This window comes from Chiloscyllium punctatum, chromosome 11 (genome assembly GCF_047496795.1).
Source record: "Chiloscyllium punctatum isolate Juve2018m chromosome 11, sChiPun1.3, whole genome shotgun sequence".
Lineage (NCBI taxonomy): Eukaryota > Metazoa > Chordata > Chondrichthyes > Orectolobiformes > Hemiscylliidae > Chiloscyllium > Chiloscyllium punctatum.
Window position 1 is genome coordinate 16,197,827 of NC_092749.1, and position 20,907 is coordinate 16,218,733.

Consider the following 20,907-nt stretch of genomic DNA (forward strand, 5'->3'; position numbering starts at 1 on the left):
TGATGCACCTAGCTCCTGTCACTCAGAGAACCTGCTTCAAGTGCCAAGACTCAGCTGTATGTTGGAGTAACAGAAACTGTGACACTGCAGCAGGGGAACTGGGAACAATGCAAATTAACAGGCTATTGTGTAGTTTGTGTACAGCATAAATGAAATGAGGTGCTGGATGTGACAGGAACAACGAGAATTCAGTGAAGTTTGCCTACAGTATCAAGAATTATGCTGAGCATTTTAAAACACACTACCACGCAATCAATGCAATCATTGCAATATTGTCAAGGAGTAGTGTTGGGGAAAGATTCAGCTAAGCAGCTGTGCTGTGCTACGCTACATTCAGCAGCGTACAGCTTCTACACGCTCAGCACTTATGCTGTCAAAACACTCGGGATGTGTTTGCACTCCAACTACAGCAACTGCCCAACTGTTTAATGTCAAACTCACACACTATCATAGTGCACCACATGCACGTGGATGAGCATCAATGCAATGATAACCACAACGGAACAGGGAGCTCAGGCAGCAGCAGGTACCTCTCCATGACAGTTAGGCACTCCTTCCGCCAGGTGAATCGGCTGCCCCTTCGGAGACGAAAGTTGCCCGATGTGGCACCAGTGGGTGGTGTTGATTGTTTCCACTCTGGTTCCTCCGTGGTGGATGAGGCTGGCCTCATGTTGAGGGTAGCTCCTCCAAACAAGAAAAAAAAAAGACACTCAACCAAAATACTAGCTTGAAGGACTACAGAAAGACTTTTAGTTTGAACAACAAGACTCTCATTCCCTTTATTGGCTGCAATATCTAAAACATTCTCAGCTTTACCTTTGACATTTCAGATCTATACTTTTATAAAATGTGAAATAACCATCTTTTAGAAGTCAGACAATTGAAGGGATACTCAAAGCCATGAAATTCTCATGGAAGCAGGATTACGGCCAATTTGTCGCAAATAGCCCATCTTCTGTTTTAATGCACTGGTGTCCAAAACTGGAACTTTTCACCTCCCGAAGTTTTTATTTCCTGCTAAAATCCATAGTCTATAAACCCATGTTTGTTGTCACATGGTTAAGTCTTGGAGGAGTCCTGCACACCGTAACTCAACTCATTACCTTGTCTCAAAAAAGGGAAACTGGAATCAAGTTCCACTCAGCTTTCTTTGTTGATGGGATGTGGGAGAAAGTGAGGACTGCAGATGCTGGAGATCAGAACTGAAAAATGTGTTGCTGGAAAAGCGCAGCAGGTCAGGCAGCATCCAAGGAAGAGGAGAATCGACATTTCAGGCATAAGCCTTTCTTCAGGAAATGGGTGTTACTGGCTAAGCCACCAGTTATTGCCTATTCTTAATCACCTTGGGGGATGGTGGTGTTGGTGAGCTGTCTTCTTGAGCCTTAGAAGTCCTTGTGGTACCGAGACATACTCGGTTAGGGTGGGAGTGATGGAACAGTAACTTAGTTTCAAGTTAGGATAGTGTTCAGGTTTTTTAGATAACTTAGTGTGAAAACAGGGCCTTCAGCCCAACAAGTCCACACCAACCTGCTGAAGAGCAACCCACCCAGACCCATTCCCCCACATTTACCCTTCACCTAACTATGGGCAATTTAGCATGGCCAATTTACCTAACCTGTACATTTTTGGATTGTGGGAGGAAACCAGAGCATCCAGAGGAAACCCACGCAGACACGGGGGGAAATATGCAAACTCCACAAACAGTTGCCTGAGGCGGGAATTGAACCCGAGTCTCTGGCACTGAGGCAGCCGTGCTAACCACTCTGCAGATGGTGGTGTTCCCATTCAATTGCTGTACTTGCCCTTCCAGGTGGTAGCAGTCACAAGGTTGGAAAGTACTGTTGAAGGAACCTTACTGAGTTAGTGCAGATGTTCCAGTCTGCTACCACTGTGCATAGCTAATGGAGGGAGTGAATGCTGAATGTAGTGGATGGAGTATCAGTCAAGCAGAATGCTTTGTCCTGGATGGTGTCAACCTTCATGGTTGGTGGAGCTCCACAGGCATTAGGGAAAACAGGAGGCAAGCTTCTTGCTTCAGAATACTTGACCTCAAACCTGTTCTTGAACTTCAGCAAATATATAGAACATTACAGTGCAGTACAGGCCCTTGGGCCCTCAATGTTGTGCCAACCTGTGGAACCAATCTGAAGCCCATCTAACCAACACTATTCCATTCTTGTCCACATGCCTATCCAATGACTATTTAAATACCCTTAAAGTTAGCGAGTCGACTACCATTACAAGCAATGCGTTCCACATCGTTACTACTCTGAGTAAAGAAACTACCTCTGACATCTGTTCGCGCTCTAAAGTGGGCGGCACGGTGGCACAGTGGTTAGCACTGCTGCCTCACAGCGCCAGAAACTCGGGTTCAATTCCCGACTCAGGCGACTGACTATGTGAAGTTTGCACTTTCTCCCCGTGTCTGCGTGGGTTTCCTCCGGGTGCTCCGGTTTCCTCCCACAGTCCAAAAGATGTGGAGGTTAGGTAAATTGGCCATGCTAAATTGCCCGTAGTGTTAGGTAAAAAGGGGTAAATGTAGGGGTATAGGTGGGTTGTGCTTCAGCGGGTCGGTGTGGACTTGTTGGGCCGAAGGGCCTGTTTCCACACTAAGTAATCTAATCTGTCCTATGTCTATCACCCCACAATTTGAAGGTTTGTTCCCTCGTGCTAGCCATCACCATCTGAGGAAAAAGGCTCTCACTGTCTACCCTATCTAACCCTCTGGTTATCTTGTATGTTTTAATCAAGTCACCTCTCAACCTTCTCTCTAACAAAAAACAGTCTCAAGTCCCGCAAAGTTTTACCTGCACATCCACTAATATCATTTATTGTATCCGTTGCTCCCGATGCGGTCTCCTCTACATTGGGGAGACTGGGCGCCTCCTAGCAGAGCGCTTTAGGGAACATCTCCGGGACACCCGCACCAATCAACCACACCGCCCCGTGGCCCAAAATTTCAACTCCCCCTCCCACTCTGCCGAGGACATGGAGGTCCTGGGCCTCCCTCACCACCAGACGCCTGGAGGAAGAACACCTCATCAGATGCCTGGAGGAAGAATGCCTCATCATCCGCCTCGGAACACTTCAACCCCAGGGCATCAATGTGGACTTCAACAGTTTCCTCATTTCCCCTTCCCCCACCTCACCCTAGTTCCAAACTTCCAGCTCAGTAACTGTCCCCATGACTTGTCCGGACTTGTCCGACCTGCCTATCTCCTTTTCCACTTATCCACTCCACCCTCTCCTCCCTGACCTATCACCTTCATCCCCACCCCCACTCACCCATTGTACTCTGCTACTTTCTCCCCACCCCCACCCTCCTCTAACTTATCTCTCCATGCTTCAGGCTCACTGCCTTTATTCCTGATGAAGGGTCTTTGCCCGAAATGTCGATTTTGCTGCTCGTTGGATGCTGCCTGAACTGCTGTGCTCTTCCAGCACCACTAATCCAGAATCTGGTTTCCAGCATCTGCAGTCATTGTTTTTACCTCAAGTCCCGCAGCCTTTCATCATAAGACCTTCCCTCCATACCAGGCAACATCCTAGTAAACCTCCTCTGAACCCTTTTCAAAGCTTCCACATCCTTCCTATAACGCGGTGACCAAAACTGTACACAACAGTCCAAGTGTGGCCACATCAGAGTTTTGTACAGCTGCAGTATAATTCATGGTTCTGAAACGCAATCCCTCTACTAATAAAAGCTAACACACCGTATGCTTTCTTAACAACCCTATCTTGGGTGGCAACTTTCTGTACCTGGTCACAGAGATCTCTCTGCTCATCTACACGACCAAGAATCTTACCATTAGCCCAGTACTCTGCATTCCTGTTATTCCTTCCAAAGTTAACCACTTTCTGCATTAAACTCCATTTGGCACCTCTCAGCCCAGCTCTGCAGCTTAGCTAGGTCTCTCTGTAACCTGCAACATCCTTTGGCACTATCCACAACCCTACTGACCTTAGAGTCATCTGCAAATTTACCAACCTATCCTTCCATGCCCTCGTCCAGGTCATTTATAAAAATGACAAACAACAAAGGACCCAAAACAGATCCTTGCTGTACTGCACTAGTAACTGAACTCCAGGATTAATATTTCCCAACAACTACCACCCTCTGTCTTCTTTCAGCTAGCCAATTTCTGATCCAAATTGCTAAATCACCCTCAATCCCATGCCTTTGTATTTTGTGCAATAGCCTACCGTGGGGAACCTTATCAAACGCCTCAGTGAAATCCATATACACCATTCAAACTGCTTTACCCTCACCCGCCTGTTTGGTTACCTTCTCAAAGAACTCAATAAGGTTTGTGAGGCACGACCTACCCTTCATAAAACTATGTTGACTATCCCTAATCAACTTATGATTTCTAATCATCTGTAGATGATTATAAATCCCATCTCTTATAAGCCTTTCCAATACAACTAACCCACAACCAAAGTTAGCTCACAGGTCTTGAATGGCCCAAATCAGTTCCTGATCACTGATATTGTGTAATTGTGTTCCCCTTGGGAAATGAAATGTAAAATCTCAATTGAGCATTGTTAACAGCCTCTTTCCCTGCAACCAAATGTCTACTGCATTTGACTGAACCCTGGAGGGATAGGTCTCTGCTGAGGGCCCCAATTTACACCTGGTCTGAGACCAGAAAGTCTTGACAATGGTGTGCTTAAAACTAAACTTGAGTTATGCAATACCTGGATTAATCTTCTCCAGGAGGTACCATCTGTACAAAGTCCGCTTCTTGGGTTCACTCATGTCGAGTCCTTGCTGCAACAGCCACTGGGAAATAAAGCTTCGACTCATGCCTGCAACCACAGAAAAGGTACCATCCAGTTACTGCTCTGCACACTTGGTACCACTGGCTGGCTTTTTATTTCTCAAAATGAATTTGGTTCCTTCTTTCTCTGTCTCTTCCAGGAATAGTCCCACGGGACCCATGGCAGCATTTTGGCACCTCAGCTGAGTAACTATTGCTGTTGATGGCCCAAATACTGTGTAGGCCTACTATAACAGCCATTAACAGAGAGCTTTGTAGCCAAGCTCAAACTGGTCTCATCATCCAACGGATCTGGTGAAAGGGAAAAGGAGCGAAAGGGAAAGTCCATTTTTCCTTTCCCCAAGCCAGAAGTCAGGTATTGCTGGAGCTAACTTGAAGTTGCTAAGGAGAAAAGGATGATGCATTTCTTGGGCAAATGAAATCAAAAACTCCACAGCTAGCTGTCGTGAACAGGAATTAGTCAGTTATGGTTAAGATTGGATTCCAAAGAGTGATTCAGAGAAAAAAGTTAATTTACATGGCAGTATATCACAAATTATTTCATTTGACAACGTAACAGCCATTTTGACACCAGTAACATCCGACGAACAGCAATAAGATGAAAGAGAAATTAGTGTTTTAATTGGTGAACGCACTGAAAAACAAATAAGTTTTAAATTGTCATCTACAAAGCACTTCTGCATATATAAAAGTTTGTTTGTTTGGCTAGCACGGCCTTCCAGCTGCTACGTTTAGGCCAATATCCACCCTTAATGGCACCTTCCTCTTGTTACGTGGCCACAAATATATAGGGAGTTTTACATTTTTAACTTCAAACTCTAAGGAGGTTCGCAGTTGAAATGTAGCTGCAATGCTAACATACTGGTTAGTAACACCTAGAACAGGAAGGACATTTCTTCTTAAAAAGCACATCAATCTCAAGCCCAGGTTAGCTGGCTGCCTCCTCACCTGTGACCTGGCCCACGATAGTCTGGGAAATCATCCGATTAGAGAGAAAGCTCTTTATCTCTTCTTTAACAGTAGTGCTGTCCCTCCTACAGAATGTAAACAAGAGGAGGGAAAAAAATAACATTAAAAGATTTCTATGTAATGTTCCAGAGTTTTGGACAGCGAATTTCTTTCCACCTCCATTTCCAAACAACAAGTGGTTTGGTCAATGAATGCATCAAAACAAAGCTACCTTTTGATTAGTAAGAGGTATTCCACTGTGTAAAGACTCAGTTTCTAACAGAGAGGAGCACCCCACTCAAATCCTACTTTTCCATTCAAACAGCCATTTGGTTAGTTCTTTTGCGTGCCTCTCAAGCTTTTTAGCATTTCACCATGACATAACTGTCCCCCAATGCTGGGAGACGTACCAATAATAAAACTAACCAAATATCAGCCAAATTTCAGAGGACAGAACCTACTGTCCTGTTGCATGTTTAGGTAGAGCTGTACACATCTGTTGCAGTGGAACCTCAATAAGGGTGTTACGGAGGAACAGGAAGAGGCTGTTCAGCCTCTCGAGCTTGTTCTGCCATTGAAATAACGGTGGCTCCATATCTTCGCTCCACAATCCGCTCTACTGTCGGCCTGCAAAATCTACTGCTCTTGGATTTAAATGAAGGTGCTGATTACTTTCCTAGTTTTGAATATAGGAAATCATGCCATAGGTGGGGCTCCTGAGCTGCACCAGGCAATGCTTAACACAGTTGGCTAACATCATCCTACAAAAGATGGAAGACAGCCTTTGGTGAATTAAACCTCAACACTGAAGCAACTGAATTGTCATTTCAACCAACCTCATGAGCTCTTCAACCCTTTCTTCCAGGTCTGTCTCTTCTTCCATGGCATGGAAACTTCCCATCCTCTGGCTATTGGTAGTGTGGAAACGGTTGGGTGACAGCCTGCCATTGGCCACTGACAGTTTCTCGTTGCTGCAGCTCTCCCGTCCATTCAGGTTAGTGCTGCACGGTGGCGGCGAGGTGTCATAGCTGTTACTCGGAGACGGTGACGCCCCACTGTACTGCGTCTGTGTGGCGGCTGTGACTGTTGAGGATGAAGCAGGGACATTGTTGCTGTTGCCATAGGAACTATTGCTGTAGCTGTGCCGTTTGCCAAATTTCTCGGTGTGTTCCTGGTCGAGCCGGTCCAACGTCTCCAGCGCGTGGATTATGTCACGTTTCGTCATCCCGCTCCTCCGAAGTCGCTGCAGCAAGTCAATCTGTTCGATTGTAAACCTGGGCTCATCCGTGTAGTGTGACATTGTGTTACTGCTAAATGGAGCACAGGAAAAAGGAATTAATTAAGTCCCCAAATGAAGAACAGACAGACCAACATCAATTGCCTACTATTTGGTAACTGCTACCCCACTTTTTGTATATTCCATTATAAAGTGGTTCAATTAACAACCCATCATCACCAATGCCCAGGGGTTATCATTGAGTTCATCTGGACACAGTTTCAACATACTACAAAAAGCAGAATCAAAACAAAATCCATATTTGGTGCAACTTGGTGTTGCTATAGTTATGTACACTATTCATTATTTCAAATTTCTTCCACCGAATGACACTAGCAATTTAGTGAATCGTTAGAACAATGTCTTAGCACGACAAGTTCTGAAAGACAAAATGCTTAACAAGTGTTTTGTGGATTTCCTATGGATATAATGCAAGATTTTCACTGCATTCACACCCAAGCAACTATTATTCAGAATGTGAGCCAAAACAGTTGTATTCAAATATTTACTTCATTGTAAAGATACCATGTTATAACAGAAAAGACAACTTCTCCAGTTTGGCAGCTGAATTCTGCAAAAAAAAAAGGGGCCACTAAAATCAGCCCTTGTAGGGATTATCGTTATGATGATAATTCATTTCACGTCAGGTCATTTACCACCAACGTCATCCTTCCCTCGGACAGGAGGCCAGAACACTGACTGTCACAACCTCTATCATTCCTGACCACAAGATAAGCTTTTTACCACAAACAGTACCTGACCAGGATTGCTATGGAGGTGAAAATGGATAATGACCCAACTTCACTTCTAACTCAGCTCTTCTGCTAAAACAGTTGGTTTTATATTTCTTGCCTCCAGCCTTGGCCATTTTAACTAACTCTGTCTATCTTGCACATTCAATCTTCTAAGACTTTAAAGGTCATTGGAAAATCTTGTCAGCTAGTCCTAGGTTATACCAAATCGCACTCATCCATCTCACCTGAGCTCTATGGTCTACACTGCCACATGCTCACCAGGGATGCAATTTTAATCTATGTATCCTTGATCTCAAATCTTTAAATGGCCTCCAACCTCTCCAGCTCTTTTCCCATCTATGGAACTTTCTCCAACACTCCAAAATCTATGCTTGTCCAATTTTGGTTTCATAATATTAATACTTTGCTGCTGGTACTCATGCAGTTAACTTCACCCTAAGCTAGGAAATTCCCTTCCAAGACATCCATGTCTATCCCTCACTTTTCTCCTTTGAGATCCTTAATCGATAGTCTTATTTTATTTTATAATCTCTCTGCAAGGAAACATGGGATGTTTCATTACAAATAATAGAGTTATACAGCAGAGAAACAGGCCCTTCGGCCTACCACGTCTATGCAGACTAACAAACACCAAACTCAACTAATCCCATTTACCTGCACTCGGTCCATAGCCTGCTTTACCTCAGCATTTTAAGTGCTCATCCAGATGCTTAAGTGTTGTAAGAGCACCTGCCTCCACTAACTTGTCAGACAACACATCCCAAGTATCTCCCACCCTCTGGGTGAAAAAAGGAATTTTCTCAAACGTCTTCTAAACCACATGCCACTTACTTAACCTTCTGTCATCTGGTCTTAGATACATCTACCATGGGGGAAAAGAGATTCTCACACACTATTCTGTTTGTGCCTGTCAATTTTGTATCTCTCAATCAGATCCCCCCCCCCCTCAATCTCCTCTGTTTCAAGGAAACCAAACCCAGTCTATCCAGTCTCTCTTCTTAACTGAAACTTGTCATCTCAGATAACATCCTGATAAATCTCCTGTGCACCCTCTCCAGTGTGATCACATTCTTCTGATAGTATGGCGACCAGATTTATAAACCATTGCTTAGGCCACAGGTGGAGTGAAGTTGTAACACAACTTCCTTGCTCCTACATTCTACGCCTTGGCTAATTTGGCAAGCATCCCATATGCCTTCTCCACCACCCTGTCTACATGTGTTGACACCTACAATAGCCTTCTACACTGAGGATCCCTTGTTTCTCAGTACTCCCAAGGAACCCACCATTGTGTATATCCTTGCCTTTTTTAGATCTCCCAAAACGCATCACCTCACATTTATTGGGACTGAATTCCATCTGTCATTGGTCTGCCCAATTTTCTGGTTGATCAATATTAGACTGTAGCCTGAGACCATCCCCCTCACTGTCAACAGCACTCCCAATTTTCATGTAATCTGCAAATATATTAATTAAACCTTCTACATTCACATCCAAGTAGTTAATTAACATAACAAACAGCAAGGTCCCAGCACTGATCCCTGTGGTACACCACTGGTTACAGGCTTCCAAGCACAAAAACAACCCTCCATCATCCTTCGCCTATTTGTTAGCCAGTTTTTGAATCTAACAGGCTCTTAACTGTTGTACTAGTCTTCCAAGTGGAACCTTGCCGAAATCCATGTAAACCACATTAACTACACTACTCTCATCAATATACTTGGTATATTTAGCAAATAATTAAATGTGCTATATTAAAACAAGATTGTTGTTAAATCCATCTCAATTGATGACAACCATTCTGAAGAGGAATCACTGGAGTTCAAACATTAACTTAGTTCATCTTTCCACAGACGCTGCCAGACCTGGTGGGTTTCTCCTGCATTTTGTTTTTATTTCAGTTCTTCAGCATTTGTAATACTTCGCTTTTACTTGTGACAAGACAGCTGTTTATTATGTTGACAGACTGTTTGACCCAGTCTGTGGAAAGTTCATATCGCGATACTGTCGTCCCGTTTTCCTGTCCCCATATCAGTCCAAGCAAACACTCAGAGACACAGTAAGGCTTTACCTTCTCCAACTTTATTCTGCATCCTGGAGGGAGGGACAGAGTGATTGCCCATGTGCACAGAGGAATGAGTTCTTGGTCTTCTCTCAAACAGCAGATTCTTAATATATTGCACTTACAGGGAGCAGCATCCAAATAAGGCAACATCGATATTGATTGTAAGTCACCCAATCAGTGACCAAAGGTAACGATTAAGCCATCTGGCATTATATAATGAATGTTCTTAACCTTGTTAACTGGCTTCACATAATGAATGCTTTTTCACCACGTTAACCCACTACCCTTGCCTCCAGCACCTCATTGTTTACTGCAAGGTCTTATCTGGTCAAAGTCATGCTAGCTGAGCCTTTGTTACACAACCCAAAACCTAACCCTTCCCTACCTGCTCATACACTTTCTCAATATGATATGAAGGTATTTCCCATAATTGAACACAGCAGTTATAACACGGGTCTCTTGTGACCTTTGCATTAGTGTGTGCGGAGAGAGGACCATTTCCGCTTGAATCCACGTCCACAGGATGGTGCATTTACACTCATTGCTGGCATAACAGCTCTAAGGATATCGATAGAATGGTGACACCAAGTTTGAAAATCCAATTCTTAAAACTACATAGACAGTTTTGCCCTACCAGGCAGTGTCAAACTAATCTTCTGACTAGCAAAGTCCAATCCCATTCTTATTTATCCATTTATCTAATCGGATTTTGACAGATTTGGGATCAGTAGCTGAGGCAGAAACTGGATTACATAACCTCATAATTTGCAGCATAAAGAGACATCTCTAGCCCTCTGTTCTATACTGCTTGTATTTAATCTTGGACTTTTGCTCCAAACCCCTCAACTACAGTCTAAACTGTATTACATTATCTGTAAATGGCTGTTAAAGCCTCAGTATTTCCAACTGCCTATTGGCATTTCTTCATAACATGCAGCAATGTAGTGAATCTGCAATGTATCGGATTTAAAGCCTAATTCTGCACAAAGTTTTCTAACTAAGGTTGTCAATTTTGTTAAAGCTCACCTTCACTAGTATTCTATACAGCAATAAACTCCATTCCTTTTTTGAAAACAAACTGCTTTCCCTATCTAACATTACCATCCCATGAAGTCACCGCACCAAAACAAAAAAATCTCAAGCTCTTGCAAAGCCCCCATGTGCATGACAGTACTTGCATGTCTGCTACATCCTGAAAGAACTACCAAGTTTGTCAAGCTCAGTTGAGTACTGTGCTGAGTGCATCTAATTTCATTTTTAAGATAAGTGGCAACGTTGTCTTTAATTAGACATTAACATTTTCCCAAACAGCTCTGCAATTAACCACATCAACACCCTTCCTAAAAAATGCATACAACACTGGCAATTCTCAGGTCTTTTAACACGCAAGTGCCATTTTGATGGGTTCTGTCATTTCCTCCTTTAGAATACTAGAGTGTATTCCATCTAGTCCTGAAAAGTTTGCTCACTTTCCCCAATTAAACAAAGTGCAGTGATACTGTCAAAAGCATTTGAAACCCTGGTCAGAAGGTTCAAGTTCCACCTGACATGCTGCATTACGTACCTGAACAGGTTGATTAAAAACATTTACCTTTCCTTTCATCCTCCTTCATATCAATCAATTTCCTCTCAACCAACTAAAAAATCAAATCAACTGGCACTTCAAATTCTAAAGAACAGACATAATAGAGTCAAAATGTTTCTCTCCCCTCTGCTGGCAGAGCTTAGAATTTCTAACACTGCTTTTAATTCAGATTTCCATTATGCATTGTATTTTGCTTTTATTTCTGGATTCACTTTCTCCTGGATTTTGCAGGTCTTTTTTCATATAAAATTTCAGTTGCATCACACTAAACTTTTGGCATAAATTCTGTGTCTCACGATTTTATACTCCACAACCACCTGAAGGAGGAGCAGCGCTCCGAAAGCTAGTGCTTCCAAATAAACCTGTGGGACCAAAACGTGGTGTTGTGTGATTTTAATCTTTGTACTGTGTTCTCGTCTTTCCATTAGACGATAAGATGTACGAGCAGAATTAGGTCATACAGCCCATCAAGTCTTCTCTGCCATTTGGTCATGAGTGAAATGTTTCTCAAGCCCATTCTCCTGTCATCTCCCCATAACTCCTAATCTCTTACTAGTCAAACACCTATCTCTGTCTTAAATACACTCAATCACTTGGCTTCCATAGCCCTCTGTGATATTTAATTCCAGATTAAATTGTGGAATTGCTCTGGCTGAAGAAGTTACTCATTTCCGTTCTAAACGGTGAACCCTTCACTCTCAGGCTGTGCCCTTGGGTCCTAGTCTCTCGTCCTACTAGTGGAAATATCTTCTCCACATCCACTCTATCCAATTCGCTCAGTATTCTCTAAGTTTAATTGAGATCTTTCCCTCATCCTTCTCAACTTAGTGTCCTCAACTCCTTGTATGACAAGCTCTTCATTCCTGGAAACATTCTTAGGACCCTCCTGTGGACCCCTTCCAAAACCAGTACATCCTTCCTTAGATAGGGCCTAGGATTATCCACAACATTCTAAATTCTGTCTGAGTACAGTCTCGTACAGTCTCAGCAGTACATCCTCCTCTTGTATTTCAGCCCTTTTGAAATGAATAAATTAGCCTTCATAAGTGCCAACTGAACGTGCATGTTAATCGTAGAAATTAACAAGTCCCTTTTTGCTTCAGATGTACAAAGCCTTTTCCCATTTAGACAATAGTCTGCACCTCTATTCTTCTCAAAGTGTATAATGTAACACATTACCATATTTTATTCCATCTGCCAATTCACTCTCCTAGCCTGTCCAAGTCCTTCTGCAGCATTAACGCTTCCTCACCGCTGTCTGTCCACCTATCTTTGTGTCATTTGCAAACTTAGCAAGAATGCCCCTGGTTTCTTCATCCAGATTGTTAATATATAACGTGAGTAGCTATGGTCCCAACAATGACTTCTGCAGAGCTCCAACAGTCACTGGCTGCCATCCTGACAACGACCTCATTGTCCCCATTTGTCTTCTGCCAGTCAGACAATCCTCATCCATACTAGTATATTGTCCCTCACACCATGGGCTCTTATTTGCCAGACACTCGTGCAACACCTTGTCAAAGACCTTCTGGAAATCCAAATCAATTATATCCATTGGCTCTCCTTTGTCTGACTTACTATTACCTCCTCAAAGAATTGTAACAGATCAGGCTGTGGGTTTGCTCACTGAGCTGGTAGATTTGCTCTCAGACATTTCGTCACCATGTTAGGTAACGTCATCAGTGAGCCTCTGATGAAACACTGGTGTACTGTCCCACGTTCTATTTATGTGACTTGGTTTGTTATGTTAGGTGATATCACTTCCAGTTCTTTTTCTGAAAGGTTGGTAAACGGAGTCCAAATCGAAGTGTTTGTTGGAGGAGTTTCAGTTTGAATACCAGGCCTCTAAGAATTCACGCGCGTCTTTGTTTAGCACGTCCTCGTGAGAATGTGTGTAGGTTATGAGCAGGTAGGGAAAGAGTTGCGTTGAGTTTTGTGAAACAAAAGGTTCAGCTGAGCATGACTCAGATAAAAACTTGCAGTTAACAATGTGGTACTGGAGGCAAGGGTAATAGGTTAACAAGGTGGAAAAGCATTCATTACGTACAGCCATTTAACAATGTTGGAAGCATGTGAGGTCAGTTTAACAAGGTGAAAAGTATTCATTATGTGAAGCCAGTTATTCATTATGTAACAGCAGACGGCTTAATTTTACTATTGACACTCACTGATTGTAACGTTTACCCAATCAATGTGTGTGTTGCTCCTCCCTGCAAAATGACTATATAATTCATTAAGAAACTGCTGTTCGAGAGAAGACCAAGAACTGGTGTCTCCTGGCATATGGGCGATCATTCTCTCTCCCTCCAGGGCCCGGAATAAAGATGAAGGAGGTAAAACTATACTGTCTGAGCATTTTGCTTCGACTATGGGGGGAAACTGGACGACACCTGGACGCATGTCTCGTCCCAGTTGATTTGCGTCCCTCTTCAGCTACGTCTAAGGACAGTTGATCATGTTGTTTGGTGGCTAGTTGGTGCTCATCTATGCTGGTGGCTAGTTTCCTGCCAATCTGTCCAATGTAACGTTTGTTGCAGTCCTTGCAGGCCCAAACACATTGACAAAGAGGAACACCAGTTCGACTGAGACAATACATCCATCCAGGGACAGGCTAAACAAAGGCATGGACAGGAATTCCAAGAGGCCTGGCATTCAAACTGGAACAGCAGTAACAAATCTACCAGTTCAGCCAGTTCAGAGTAGTCCATCTGATCTTGGTAATTTATCCACAGTCAGATTTTTCAGCTTCCTCAGCACATTCTCCTTAGTGATGGCCCACGACACTCACCTCTGACTCCACCTCTCGAAGTTCTGGTATGCTGCTGGTGTCTTCCACAGTGCAAGTTGATGCAAAGTACCTATTCAGTTCCTCTGCCACTTCTTTGCTCCCCATTATTACTTCTCCAGCCTCATTTTCCAACAGTCCAATGTGTACTCCTGCCTCTCTCTTACCTTTTATACATCTAAAGAAACTCTTGCAATCTTCTTTTATGTTACTAGCTGGTTTACCCTCCACTATTGCTACTTTAGTAACCCTGTTTTTTTTTAAATACAGACCTCCCAATGATCTCTCTCTGAACATTAAAAGAGTTCAACTGCACTGACTGGACATCCTGGACATGGGTGGGAACGACATTCATGCTGGAATGTGAATGACTCCCACTCCATTTCGACAATAATTTGCTACTACTCCCCTACTATTTATCAAATTAAACTATCATTCAATCTCTTACATTCAGAAATGCTTTCTAGTTATCCCTGAAGCTAGGCATATCACACATGTTCTTTTGGGGAAATCACTGAGTCAGGAAATCGTCTGCATAATGATTTCCCAGATTAGGGCATTTCGATTTGCATTATCTCAAGGATGATCGCATCCAATCACTGTACCTGTGTTAACATGTGACTGTGAGGGAGTGGCTGAGGGTTGTCTTGAGTAGCATGTGGTTATGTGAGGGGAGCGGCCAGAGTATCTGTGAGCACGACCAACTGACCTGTATAAAGGGGATGTGTTTTCTTTGTTCAGGTCTCTCTTCTGACTTGACTTCGCATGCCTGCGAAGAGTATCAGTGGGGTCACCTCACTTGTACAAGCTTGAATAAACTTTAACTGTTTGCAGAAGTTGGTGTGAGAGAAACCTTGGGAAAAGAACCTAACAATCTAACATTCAGATATAAAATAAACAGTGTGATTGAGCCAGTGTCATATAACACTGAAAAATATAAGAACTTATCTAACTGAATTAATATGTACAATAGTCACATTTGTTTCTGCTGCAAATAGGGTTGGGAGACAGTGTCAACTAACTTATCTAAACACGTACACAATCAACCACAAACCAAACTTCAATGCAAGTGACTTACTGATGGAGTGTCATGTTGTAATTGATTTGTGAAGCTAAAGTTTGAAAATGAAATGTAATGAAAGTTATCAGCATCTCATTGTTTAAAAATACTTATTCTCAGCAACCAATGCAACCGTCACTGCTTAATAAACACTCAGATTTTTAACCTATTGACGACTGGTCATTCTAAGAGGAAAAAGAGCGTATCCAACATCATTTATCTTCAACATACATTTTTTTCTTTTGCCTTTACTGTCCTTGACTTCCCTTGTCAGCCAAGGTTGCCTCTTCCTCCCGTTAGAATGTTTATTTTACTACCTTGGGGTGAATTTCTGCTTGCCTCCTGAATTACCCTCAGAAATTCCTGTTGTTGCTCCATGCTCTTCCCTATTAGGCTCCCCTTCCAATCAATTCTGGCCAGCTCCTCTCTTGTGTCTTTGTAGTTATCTTTACTGAACTGTCACACAGTGACATCCAATTCCAGCTTGAGTCTCAAATTGCAGGTCAATTCTATTTTATTACGGTCACTGCCTCCTAGGGGTTCCTTCACCTGAAGCTCCCTCATTACACATCACCAAATCCTATTGGACTCTTCCAAAAAGCCGCATTTAAAGTACAATACCCTCAGTCCTATGTCGACCACCTCGTTCTCATCATTGTCCCCTTATCAACTGTTCCTGAAGTTAGATTCCTAACCCTTGCTATTATATCTGCCCAATACTAGTTCTGGAAACTTTAATACTACTTTTGGGCGGCACAGTGGTTAGCACTGCTGCCTCACAGCGCCAGAGACCCGGGTTCAATTCCCGCCTCAGGCAACTGACTGTATGGAGTTTGCACGTTCTCCCAGTGTCTGCGTGGGTTTCCTCCGGGTGCTCCGGTTTCCTCCCACAGTCCAAAGATGTGCAGGTCAGGTGAAATGGCCATGCTAAATTGCCCGTAGTGTTAGGTGAAGGGGTAAATGTAGGGGAATGGGTCTGGGTGGGTTGCACTTCGGCAGGTCGGTGTGGACTTGTTGGGCCAAAGGCCCTGTTTCCACACTGTAATGTAATCTAATCTAACCTCTCCTGAGCCTTTCCTACTGTGAACCCACTAAAAATGTTCACAATCTCCTCTACTTTTATTATTTTACAGCATCTTTTTCTAATTGTAGCTACAAGCCAATTTCTGGTTTACTCATCTCTCTCTAATCTGCTGGCATCCAAGGAGCTGCTCTAGGTGTTAAATTTTCACTTTTACAGTATTTAAATCTTAAACCATTTTACATTGAGTTACAATTTTCAAGATAATCATCTCCCTGATCTATTTCTTACCCTTACCAAGTCTATAGAAACACTCCTGCCTCACAGATGTAGTTACATACTGCTCAAGGAAGGAATCCTATAAATTCAGAAATTCTGCACAAACTTCAGGTTTACATAGAACGTTACAGTGCAATACAGCCCTTCAGTCCTCTATGTTGCACCGACCTGTGAAAATAATCTGATACCCATTTAACCTACACCTTTCTGTTATTCTCCATATGTCCAATGCTCATTTAAATACCCTTAACATGGGTGAGTCTCCTACTGTTGCAGGCAGGCCATTTCATGCCCTTCCTCAGTGAGTGAAGAAACTATCCCTCATATTTGTCCTAAATCTATCACCCCTCAATGTTAAGCTATGTCCCTTTGTGTTAGCCATCACCATCTGAGGAAAAAGGCTCTCACTCTCCACCCTATCTAACCCGCTGATTACCTTATACGTCTCAAGTTACCTCTCAACCTTCTTCTCTTCAACAAAAACAGCCTCAGTTCCCTCAGCCTTTCGTCTTAAGACCTCCCTTCCATACCAGGCAACATCTGGAATTGAATTGAATTTATTGTCATGTGAATTGAGGCACAGTGAAAAGCTTTGTCTTGCAGGCAAGACAGGCAGATCACAGAGTTAAGTAGCATAGATAGTAAATAATAGGTAAACAAACAGCAGCAAAAACAAAAGCACAGGTACAAGCAAATGTTAAGAGTTTGAGAGTCCATTCAGTATTCTAACAACAGTAGGATAGAAACTTTTGCAAAACCGGCTAGTGCATATGTTCAGGCTTCCGTACCTCTCCCTGATGGTAGGGGTCATAGAAAAACATTGTCTGGGAGGGATGGATCTTTAAGAACACTGGCTGCCTTTCCTGGACAGCAGGCCTAGTAGATGGGATTCGACAGATGGAAGGTTGGTCTTTGTGACTGTCCGGGCAGAGTCCACCACTCTCTGTAACCGGCTCCGACCTTGAATGGTATAGTTGCCATACCAGGTAGTGATACAACCAGATAGAATGCTCTTGATGGTGCACCTAAACACGTTGGCAAGGGTATTCACCATCATGTCAAAATTTCCTCAGCTGCCTGAGGACGAAGAGCCATTGTTGGGCCTTTGTAACCAGTGCGTCCACATGAAGAGTCGAAGAAAGCTTGTTGTGGATGACCACTCGCAGGAGCTTGACACTCACCACTCGTTCCACCTCTGTGCTGTTAACGTGTTGGGGTGGTGGGCGGGGGGGGGGGGGGGGGAAAAGGGGGGCACAAGTAACATCCTACCAAAAGTTAATAATGAGTTTCTTGATTTTGTTGGCATTGAGAGAGAGGTTGTTCTCAGTGCACCATTTTTCCAGGTCTTCCACTTCCTGTCTGTAGCCTGTTTCGTCGCCATCTGAGATTCAACCAACTATGGTGGTGTCATCAGTGAACTTGTAAATGGCATTAGTCTGGTGTTTGGTGACACAGTCAAGGGCATTACAGTGAGTATAGATTAGATTAGATTAGATTAGATTACTTACAGTGTGGAAACAGGCCCTTCGGCCCAACAAGTCCACACCGCCCCGCCGAAGCACAACCCACCCATACCCCCACATCTACATATACCCCTTACCTAACACTACGGGCAATTTAGCATGGCCAATTCACCTGACCTGCACATCTTTGGACTGTGGGAGGAAACCGGAGCACCCGGAGGAAACCCACGCAGACACGGGGAGAATGTGCAAACTCCACACAGTCAGTCGCCTGAGGCGGGAATTGAACCCAGGTCTCTGGTGCTGTGAGGCAGCAGTGCTAACCACTGTGCCACCGTGCCGCCGAATAGTAGAGGGTTGTCCTAGTAAATTTCCTCTGAACTATTTCCAAAGCTTCCACATCCTTCATATAATGCAGTGACCAGAACTGTATGCAATACTTTAGGTGGGACCTCACTAGTGTCTTGCAGAGCTGAAGCATGATCTTGTGGCTCTGGAAATCAATTCCCCTTCCAATAAACGCCAACACACCATATGCCTTCTTAACAACCCTATCAATCTGGGTGACTATTTTCAGGGATTTATGCACCTGGACACCGAGATCTCTGTTCATCTACACTGTCAAGGATTTACCATTAGCTCAGTACACTGCATTCCTGTTATTTCTTTCGAAGTAAATTATCTCACACTTTTCCACATTAGACTCCATTTGCCACTTCTCTGCTCAGCTCTGCATCTTATCTATGTCCTTCTGTAACCCACAACATCCTTCAGCACTATCCACAAATCTGCCTAAGTGCCATTCGCACATTTACTAACCCATCCTTCTACGCCCACATCCAGGTCATTTATGAAAATGACAAACAGCAGTGGCCCTAAAACAGATCAGTGTGTGGCACACCACTGGTAACTAAGCTCCTGGATGAACATTTCCCATCAACGATCACCCTCTGTCTTCGTTCAGCTAGCCAATTTCTGATCCAAACCACTAAATCATCTTATTTTGTGCAATAACCTATTGGGTGGAACCTTATCAAATGCCTTACTGAAGTCCATATACACCACATCAACCACTTTACCTTCATCCACCTGTTTTGTCCCTTCTCGAATTCAATAAAAAAGGTTAGAAAGACACGACCTACCCTTCTAAAAACTGTGTTGACTATCCCTAATCAAGTTATTCTTTACCAAATGCTTATAAATCCCATCTCTTATAATCTTTTCCAACACCTTATCCACAACCGAAATAAGGCTCACTGGCCAATAATTACCAGGGCTGTCCCAACTCCCCTTCTTAAACAAGGGAACAACATTTGCTATCCTCCAGTCTTCCAGCACTACTCCGGTCAACAATGATAACAAAAAAGATCAAAGCCAAAGGCTCTGCAATCTCCTCTCTGGCTTCCCAGAGAATCCAAAGATAAATCCCATCCAGCCCAGAGATCTTATCTATTTTCAGATCTCCCAAAATTGCTAAAACCTCCTCTTTGTCAACCTCAGTCCCATCTAATCTTGTAAGCTGTCTCTCCATATCCTCACTAACATTGCCCATTTCCAATGTGAATACTGACGAACAATATTCATTATGTCCTCAGATTCCACACAGAACTTTCCATTACTATCTTTGATTGGCCCTAATCTTACTCTAGTCATTCTTTTATTCCTGAAATACTTATTGAGGGCCTTAAAAGGTTTTTCTTCACCCTATCCACCAACAACTTCTCATGTTCCCTCCTAGCTCTTCTTAGCCCTCTCTTTAGATCTTTTCTGGCTAACTTATAAAACAAGGCATCTAACTGAAACTTGACGCCTCACCCTCACATAAGCCGTCTTCTTCCTCTTGACAAGATTTAGCAGATCATTCTGTCCTAATAGACAGGTGGTTTATTAAAATCCCCTATATTTATAGTTTTGTCATGCCTGCCCATTTCTGTAGTACAACTACAAAGCTTTATTTGATGATGAAAAGAAACATGCTGCCAATGCATTTTGTCTTGCACTCAATCAGGGACAAATGCAAGAATGCCAAATAATGACAATTTATACTGCAAATCAAACTCTGATTAGTTGAGACATTTTGTTTTTTTTCATGCCAAGTAATTTTAACATAAACAATTGCATAACATTTGACGAACAGTCATGAACGCGCTAACAACTTTATTAACAAATAATAAATAGCCAAGCTCTGAACATGGCTCGTTCATACTTGCTTGAGCTGAACTTCCACTTTGTTCTCAATTTGAAGATCTCAGTATGTATCCACACAATAGTTCACTGAAATATAATCTTCAGGACCTCTATCTTCCTCAGGATCCTCTGATATATTCTATTTTTAGATTTGATTAGATTCCCTACAGTGTGGAAACAGGCCCTTCGGTCCAACAAGTCCACACTGATCCTCCAAAGAGTAACCCACCCAGACCCATTTCCCTCTGACTAACGCACCTATTTATTTGGCTCTGGTACTTTACAAAAAAGCTCCTCTCATTAAAAAACCTTTAGTCTATTGAATCTGCTGGTGTCCTCCATTATCGCTCCTTTTGGATTTGTTTCCTATTTGACAAGCCTATATTACCATACCAGCTGCTTTGATTTAATGTTCATAACCATATTGGATTACAACAGATTTATTTTTCTCCCCCCTTCATTCAGTTTGTATATAGGCTCTGTAATGCTATTAGATCTAAATCTGCCTATAAAATAATTTTTCTCATGTTGCTTCCCTCAACCTATACAATTGCCTGTTTATTGTTGTTGTTCCCTACAGACCACACTTATTCCCATTTCTGATGAATGGTCATCCATCTTAAACATTTAAAATTGGTTTGTCTCTCCAACAGGTACTGCATGCACTGAGGATTGCCACCGTTTTGTTTTTCTTCCTGCACC

The 20,907-nt window shown here is 42.9% G+C and overlaps 1 protein-coding gene across 8 annotated transcripts in view; it reads right to left on the reverse strand.

Moving 5' to 3' along the window:
- hmbox1a (homeobox containing 1a) overlaps nt 1-20,907 on the reverse strand; it is a 44,328-nt gene that overhangs the window by 12,212 nt on the left and 11,209 nt on the right. For 6 of the 8 annotated variants that reach the window (XM_072580363.1, XM_072580358.1, XM_072580361.1 and 3 more), the window contains exons 2-5: nt 6,566-7,039; nt 5,730-5,815; nt 4,699-4,809; nt 531-684 (exon numbers count right to left, since the gene is read on the reverse strand). In XM_072580363.1, the coding sequence (XP_072436464.1) occupies nt 531-684; nt 4,699-4,809; nt 5,730-5,815; nt 6,566-7,029 (815 nt within the window). In that variant the 5' untranslated portion in view covers nt 7,030-7,039. The remainder of the gene's footprint in view (nt 1-530; nt 685-4,698; nt 4,810-5,729; nt 5,816-6,565; nt 7,040-20,907) is intronic. The other 2 variants (XM_072580362.1, XM_072580360.1) reach the window with 2 other exon arrangements.